This window comes from Juglans regia, chromosome 4 (assembly GCF_001411555.2).
Source record: "Juglans regia cultivar Chandler chromosome 4, Walnut 2.0, whole genome shotgun sequence".
NCBI lineage: Eukaryota > Viridiplantae > Streptophyta > Magnoliopsida > Fagales > Juglandaceae > Juglans > Juglans regia.
The window spans coordinates 8820508-8829412 of NC_049904.1; the positions used below are offsets into that span (position 1 = coordinate 8820508).

General features: G+C 37.1%; 1 protein-coding gene across 1 annotated transcript; it reads left to right on the forward strand.

Moving 5' to 3' along the window:
* Positions 1–503: 503 nt before the first annotated feature.
* LOC109021818 (alpha carbonic anhydrase 7-like) lies at positions 504–3264 on the forward strand. Its single transcript, XM_035689150.1, has 7 exons — positions 504–597; positions 730–947; positions 1740–1846; positions 1970–2084; positions 2622–2786; positions 2902–2955; positions 3065–3264. The coding sequence occupies exons 1-7, from the start codon at positions 504–506 to the stop codon at positions 3152–3154; spliced, it is 843 nt and encodes a 280-aa protein (XP_035545043.1). The 3' UTR covers positions 3155–3264.
* Positions 3265–8905: the final 5641 nt, after the last annotated feature.

Sequence of the window (8905 nt, forward strand, 5' to 3'; positions counted from 1 at the left end):
GAACCTCGATTAAATTTTCATTGAAATTGGCTTGGTCGTGGGTCTAATTGTTAATAAATCTATTGAATTATTAGCGTCATGGTGTATGTCATATAATATAATTAGTAAAGATATAAGACATGTGTGACGTGGTATAAATTCAACGATCGAGTCGAATTCGAGTCATTTTATTTTGCTTTGTTTAATTACGTCATTCCATTTTATTAATCTTTACGACCGACTTCACCTTTGTACTCGGTAAGTCTCTGCAAATATATATCCAGGAACCTTCTCTCTCATGGGTGTTTAATCTAGATTCTCGCATTCGTACATGGGATGGTTGACCCAAGAAACCTGTAGGAAATTTCCATTTTCCTTCCCGAGTACTGTACAAACCAATCTATATATATTAGAGACCCTGGTCCTTAATTTGCCACAGCATACCTCCAACAGAGAACCAGCATTTTCTCCAAACCTGCACCAGTGGTTTTCTCGAAACTCTTTTGCGCCAAGCTTTGCAAAGCATGAAGAATCCACGCAAATTGATATTTATATCAAGCATTTTGATCTTTGTAGTTATTTTCTCACATCTAACATCAACCGCATCTCAGGAAGTCGGTAATGCATGCGGAAAATACACATTATATACATGTGTCATTTGCTTTCCTTTTTATTTTCTCTTTATATAAGTTTTCCTTCCGAGTTGTTTCAGTACTGTGCTATCTATAATCTGTGAATCATATGCTGCAGAGGATGAGAGAGAGTTTGATTATTTGGAAGATAGCGGGATGGGGCCACGTCATTGGGGAGACATCCGGAAAGAATGGGCTGCATGTAAGAATGGAGATATGCAGTCTCCCATAGATTTGTCAAGTCGGAGAGTGAAATTGATTCCCAAGTTGGGGGAACTAAAAAGGAGCTACAAACCTTCTAATGCCACCATCAAGAATAGAGGGCATGATATTTTGGTAAGGAAGGAAAGCTGCCAAACTATATAAGTTTTGTTTATGGTTTTTCAGTATCTTTTCACTTCATGCATACAACTAAATGCTAATAGAAGATGACCACTATAAAAGGTCGAGTTTGATTTCATGTATCTTTTCATGTTTATATCCTTTGAACTTGAGTTAATTTTCCGGCGTATCTTTGTTCTTCATTTTAGATTTTATTACATCTAATCATAGTTGCTGATGTTTTATATTTTAAATGATTTTATATATTTATTATTTAAATTTCATATCGACTTAAAATATTGTGATTGCAAATGAAGAAAGTTTAAAATGATCAAGAAAAATTATTAATACTGATGTTCAGTGAGGTGGACCATCTGCAAGCTAAGGGTACTAAAAAAACTTCCTTACTTCCCGGCGGCCTCGGAAAATGGTGGCCCTATCATATATAGGGGAGATCATCAAGCTTGACGCCATCCTAATGGGGTAGCTGAACTGCTTACTATGCAAAACGTCAACTCCACTAGCTAGCTAGCTATCATATCAGATTTACTATTTTTGTTTTTTTTCAATTCCTCTCCTTTTATAGCTAGCTTGGCTATAAAAGGATAATATCATATTGGGTTATCACGTTGATCCAGAGTTTGTTATAGGACATGCTATGATTTTGAGTCTTTGACATATTATAAATTAAAACTGACGTTATAGGACATGCATTCGTACGTGTACACAAGTATTAATTGGCGGTCCCGCACCAGCATTGAAGACAATTATTTGCTTGTTTATAAAATGTCAATGTCATGGATGCAGGTGCAATGGCTAGGTGATGCCGGCTCCATACAGATCAACGGCACTGATTACTTTCTCCAACAAGGACATTGGCACTCACCTTCCGAGCATTCCATCAATGGCAGGAGGTCTCTCTCTCTCTCTCTCTCTCTCTCTCTCTGTACATCCTTCTTCTTCTACATCTGGAAGAAATAGGAGTTGCTGTACAAGTTCATGGACTTTTTTTTTTTTTTGTCTTCTTGTTAAATCAGGTATGACTTGGAGCTGCATATGGTTCACTTAAGCCAGGACATCAACATGAAAAATAAGATTGCTGTTGTTGGACTTTTCTATAAGATTGGTCGACCAGATGCTTTCCTCTCAAAGGTGCAAATACTCCCCCAGGATTCCTAAATTAATATGTTTGCCATTTTTTCCTCTGGTTAATTGATATGTAGCACAAACCCTTAAAAGGTCAACAAGAAGGGAAAAAAAAAATCATTTTTTCATTGTTATGATCAAATTAAGAAATTAATTGGAAGCAATGAGACAGGACAATCTTCCGAGGAATTGGCCAATTTCAATGAAAAACGACAACGCGGATACAATTAGTACTCTTGAAACATGTGCATGGGAAGATCATCATCAAATGGACGTCACCTACGATTCAAGTTAAAAAAAAAAAAAACACTATCCCCAATCAAAAGATGATGATGTTTTTCCCAAGCTGTGTTCCAAATTATTGGTTGGTCATGAGAGTTTTTTTTGGTAATTGTAATCACGGTTTTCCTCCGTCACAAGTGAGAGATCTTTAATAAATTCGGGCAGGAGTCATTCTTGGACATGTGATTCATTCTCTTAAATAAAAAAAATAAATAAATAAAAAAAAATTGTGGTTTAATATGTTATTAATCCGAATTTCAGTTGATGCGAAACATAACATCCATGGCCGATGAGAAGGCAGAAAGAAATATTGGGGTGATTGATCCTATAGAAATAAAAATGGGTGGAAAGAGGTACTACAGATACATGGGCTCTCTCACTGTTCCTCCATGCACTGAAGGTGTTACTTGGATAATCAATAAGAGGGTAAAGCCCTTGTTCCTTAATTTGTAAATTCTTCATGAGTGTTTTGTTTTTAGGTTTTCTTTTGTTTTTGTTAGGCTAGAATGTTTGATTATATATATTTAAAATACACCCACAGGTAAGGACTGTCTCAAGGAAGCAAGTAAAGTTACTCAGAGAGGTGGTCCATGATGTAAGTAACAACATTGTTTTCATCTAGCTATTTATATATAATCAATTGTGTCATGTATTACATCCTCGTCCTATTTTCATCCCACTGTGTTTCAACTAATTAATTGCAGTATGCTGAGATGAATGCAAGACCAGTTCAACCACTCAACCGTCGTGAGGTCCACTTATATTGTCAAACGTTAAGAAGAACAAAAAACTAAGTACTACAAGATAACAGAGTATTCGGAAGATGATTTACAATGTTGAAGCTAGTTAAGTGTAGTACAATGCATCTATATGCATTTTATAAATAAAAATACCATCAGCTTTATTACCAAGCCATTAATACTATAGTAAACTATACTATATATATGATAGTATAGTATACTATACCATATATTACTAAACTATCCTGTAATATATTTACTATATATTATATGCTATATGATATTATATGTATGATATATCATAGTGATTTCAAACATAAATACTATAATATATAATATTAGTATATGCTAATAATAATATAGTATATTAGTATATAGTACTATATATAGTAGCATATGCTAATCACAATATATTTATAAAACTATATATAGTAATGTTTGTAAAAAAAAAATTATATATAGTAATAAATTAAGACGTATAGTGTAGATATTAGACTATAATAAAACATTTATTAATATACATTTGAACGTTATGGCATACCGTTCGAATGTTTAATCAGTAATTGAGTGTTTTTAGCCATGAAAAAGTATGTTAGAACGTTTTCTGGGGTTTTTGGCGCGTCTGAAATAGTGGTGGAAATATATATAGGAAACATAACATTTCATTAATAAAAGAAAGTTTACAGATATCTTTCAAACCAAATAGCTTGAGAAATAAAATCTGGAAAACAATCCCACCACATTGAGATATCTTCAACATTCCAAGGCTAATTTGTGAGCAACCCCATTGCCTTCTCTATGCACATGTTGAAATTTGCACTCAGCAAAAAGCAATTGAAGCTTTCTGATTTCCTACACTAGTGGATCTAACATAGCAGTAGTTCAAGCTCATTGTTGAGCACTTGTACAGCCATCAAATAATCTAACTCAACCAACATCCTCTGGATTCCCATGTTAGCACACAACTGTAACACTTGTAGGATGGCTAGTAGTTCAATGGCTTCAGCATCTTGTACTTCAAACTCTATCTTACTGGCTACTAATATAACATCTCCCTTCCCATCTCTGAGCACCAACCCCATCCCTGCTCTGTTGATCTCACCAAAAATAGCTCCATCAACATTCAATTTCAACTAGTCAATAGGTGGTGGTTTCCATTCATAGTAATCTCCAACCTTAGGCTTTGGCAATTGTTTGAGATCTATGAAAGACCTTTGGACAGAAAGAGCATAATCAATAACCTGTTGTACAGCTATAACTTTCTGCTCATGAATCATTTGGTTCCTTCTCCACCAAAAACCCCATGCCATAGAGAATAATAAGGAGAGCTTCTCTTCCTTTCCCTTCTCAAAAACGTGCATTGCAATCTGCATTACCTTAAATTTCTTATCCAGATTTTTCATTAAGGGAACATTTGGGAACCAACTAGAATGTATAGATTAATAGTAAAACAATGCATGTGCTATGTCTTCACTCCCTTGCCTACAAAAGCAACAAGATCCCTCAATATTAACATGCCTTGTGAGCAGATTTTGCTTTGATGGTAACCCCTTTCTACAGGCCCTCCATGCAAAAACCTTTATTTTATTTGGAACTTTCATTTTCCACAAAGCCTTCCAAAAAACCTGTTGTTGTCTTGGATTTGAACATTCACCTCCACCACCCCTTATCTTCTGTTTAAAAAATCTATAGCGGCTTCTTACTCTAAACTTGCCATTTCTTTCTTTGGGACCATATCATCTTACCGGGTTGCTTGGTAGAACAAATCAGTACTTTCAGGATATCAGTAACCATACTTGGATTGAATTGAGCTCTAAATTGATCCACCTGCCATCTTCAAGTAACAAGATCTATCAATCTTTCCATAGGAGCTTCTAGGAATTCATCCATAACACAAATGTCTTCCTGCATCAAAGATTGGTCACCTGGGATCCAAGGGTCTTTCCATAGATTTGCTATTTTACCATTCCCTAACCTCCATATACAACCCTGTTCCAACAGTTTCTTTGCCTCCCAAATACCTCACCATGCAAAAGATGGTTTTTTGCCTAGACCAGCCTTCAAAAAAACTTCATTAGGAAAATATTTTGCCTTGTATACTCTATGAAGCAATGAAGCTGTATCCTGCATGATCCTCCATCCTTGCTTGGCTAACAAAGCCAGATTGAATATTCTCGAGTCTTTGAACCTAAGTCCCCTTTTCTCTTATGGTCACACATTTTTTGCCAACTTATCCAATGAATTCTTCTTTCATCCTTCCTCTGTCCCCACCAAAACTTTGCCATCATGGCTTCTAATTCTGAGCATAGACTAATAGGTAAAAGGAAGCAACTCATTGAGTATGTAGGCATTGAGAGGGCTATTGCTTTGATAAGAATTTCTCTCCCACCTTGTGAGAGCAAATTTTCCATCCAACTTTGAAGTTTCTGCCATACCCTTTGCTTTATTTCAGTGAAATCCTTTGTTTTAGATCTAGCCATAGCAGGAGGTAGTCCTAAATACCTCTCATATTGTTGAACCCCAATTACATCCCATAGCTATAGCAACTCCTTTTTCCTATCAACATATACATTTCCACTAAAAATCATGGAAGTTTTGTCCATGTTAATTTTCTAACCAGAGGCCTGTTCATATCCTGCCAACAGTGCTTGTATCTTCATATTTTCCCCCATATCAGCCTTGCAAAAGATCACACTATCATCTGCGAAGAGGAGGTGATTAATACAGGGAGCACTTCTGCAGATTTCGATCCCTGAAATATCATGTTTAAAAGCAGCCTCCTTTAATAAAGAGATAAGCCCCTTAGTGCACAACATGAATAGATAAGGGGACAATGAGTCTCCTTGTCTAATTCCTCTACTTGGGACAATGTGACCCCTTGGTTCATCATTAACCAATACTGAAAAAGAGGTAGTCTAAATATAGCCCATAATCAAGTCAATCAACTTCAAATCAAACCCCATAATAGTCATCACTTCTTTCAAAAAGCTCCACTCAACTCGGTTGTATGCTTTACTCATATCTAGTTTGAGGGACATGTAGCATTTTTTTAATTGCTTCTTCATCTTCAAATAATGGACCAACTCATAGGCCACTAGTACATTGTTTGTGATTAGTCTACCAGGAACAAAGGATACGAAGAATCTGAAATAATATGAGGCAACACCTTCTTAAGTCTATTAGCAATGATTTTTTATATCAATTTATAGACCACATTGCATAGCCTAATTGATCTAAAATCTGCTACTTTCACAGGGTTCTTTTTCTTTGGAATTAATGAAATAAAAGTATTATTCAAAGATGGGGGGAAACTACTAGTATTTAAAACATCAAGAACTGCATTAGAGACTGATTTTCCAACACAAGGCCAATAGCTTTGAAAAAACAAAGGGGCCATACCATCTAGTCCTGGGGCTTTTGTTGGATCCATGTGCTTCAAGGCCTAAAAAACCTCAACCTTTTTGTATATCTTGGACAAATCAGCATTCATATTACTAGTCACCTTCCCTGCCAGGGCCCCTAAAAAATCACTAGCACCTCTTTGAGTTGATGATGTGAATAAGTTCTGAAAATAATCAATGTTCAACTTGTCCCTCAGCTCCCCTTCTTGCCAAACCCCTTCCACATTCTGAATTTTTCCAATTTTATTTTTCTTCATTCTGTGAGATGCTTTTGTAATGAAAAATTTGGAGTTTTGTTCCCCCTCCCTTAGCCATAATGCCTCGGATCTCTGTCCCCACATCACCGCATCACGGTCTAGCCACCACTGAGGATTACCAAAAAATCTATCAAGACGTTCACTAATACTTGAAATGGCCTCCCTCCCATTACACTAAGTGAATTTCAGACCCCAAAAACCAATGTCTCTTAGTAAATAGTCATTAACCACATTTCTAAAATTCACCATTTGCCTCTCAGACCTTTCTCTCCCACCCCATTTCTCATGCATAAAGAATTTCATTAAAATCCCCAAAAACCATCCACGCCTCATCCTCCCTTCTGCATAGTGATTGAATTAAATCCCAAGTTTGATATCTAGAATCAGGGTGTCCATAAATACCAGTAATGAAATACTTCACTGTTCTACTTCCCTCCTCCTTAACGCACGCATCAATATGAGATTTGGAGTAACTCAGAATTGATAGATTAATATCCCTCCCCCATAACATTGCAATTCCCCCACTTCTACCATCACAATCCACCACCAAGCAATTTCCAAACCCAAGCTTAAATTTACAAACATCAAATTCACGTACCTTAAGTCGTGTTTCTTGAAGAAACACAATGTCAAGAGCTTCCTTGTTGATTAAATCAAGAAGGGTGCGAATGCCTCGTGGGTTCCCTAGCCCACAAGCATTCCAACTGAGACATTTCATTGCCTATTGTGATGTCTCCAAAACATTCTCTGGAGTCGTTGTCGTAACCCTTCTCTTGAGCAGTCTGCTTGTAGCCTCTTCATTACCAATCTTCTCCTTTTGTTTTTGAGTAGAATTCGACCGTTGGTGGTTTTTTGAAAAGGGTTGATTCTGTTTATTAATTCTCGACAAATGTTTCCACTTATGCCCCTTTGAGACATGAGGCCTCTTTTGTGGGCCCTCTTCCTGCACTACACTAATTAACTCTATTGGCCCATCTCCTAGGCCCTTCTCCCCCTCCACTAATTCGACTAAAGAGTTTTTCACGTCCACGTAGTCAACTTCCTAAGTTTCCTTAACAACTTCATCATCCTCCATCAATTCCTGCGAAAAAGAAGACCATGTTTCCTTTGCAGACGCTGCTATATTGATGGAATTCAACTTTTGCTTTTGATGGGGAGACTCCACCGTCACATCCGAAACCTGATCCTTCTCCGTAACTACTTCTATAATTACCTCACCCGAAACGACTCTGGGATTTCCTTCATTACTGTTAGCAATATTAACTGCATCAGTATCAGTCGTCGGAATAGTCACCGAATTACGGTTTCCACTCTCACGTTGCATGTCCCGACGATTTCGCTATCTCATTTCTTGATTTCCTGCTCACAGCAAACCGCCATGTGGAAAACCATTCTATTCAAACTTGGTCTGATCACATTGCCATTGATCACAATCCAGATGACCATGATTTAGAAGACCACAACATTAAAAAAAAAATTGGATAGTCTTTCATAGGAGAACCTAATCCAAACAGGATCACTAGAGCCCAGGTTCATCATCTTACCTCGTAACAGAGGTTTTGTTACATCAATATTGATCCGTACATGCATAAACTCCCCCCACACCATTTCTCCCTATTCAATATTGACTTCTTTAACCATACCAATCTTGTTTCCAATCAGATGGCCAATATATTCATTTCATGCAAGGAATGGCAAATCAAGGAAACACACCCAGAACAAAGCCTCAGTGAGCTGAATCTTATGGACTTGTTGATGCCTTTCGACTTCCTTTATCAGCACCAGATGTTTGTCAAACGACCAGGGACCATCTCTGATAACTCGATCCTTATCACGTTTATCTTCAAACTCTATTAGCATAATCACAGGGCTCAATTCCCTGAACTTAATGTTCATGACCAACCTTTATGCTTTCTTCATCGTCTGCTTAAAAGCCTCCCGATTGTAAAGACACTTTGTGAGAAGGTTAGCCAACAAACACTTACCACCACAGAGAACTGCATCTTGCAGTTTATGTAATTCAACATGACCCTCCTCACTCTCCTTCTCTATAAGAGAAAGTTTCTTATACATCTCTTCCAACCTCGCCTCCATCATGGCCACTCGCACAATGCAAATAAACTTCCACAATGAAAAACCTGTACAAT

Bases quoted from the DNA above. Each gene is read 5' to 3' on its own strand.
- LOC109021818 (XM_035689150.1), top strand. From the start codon at position 504: ATGAAGAATCCACGCAAATTGATATTTATATCAAGCATTTTGATCTTT. The intron at 598-729 runs GTAATGCATGCG...CATATGCTGCAG, and splicing joins AACCGCATCTCAGGAAGTCG to AGGATGAGAGAGAGTTTGAT. The intron at 948-1,739 runs GTAAGGAAGGAA...TCATGGATGCAG, and splicing joins ATAGAGGGCATGATATTTTG to GTGCAATGGCTAGGTGATGC.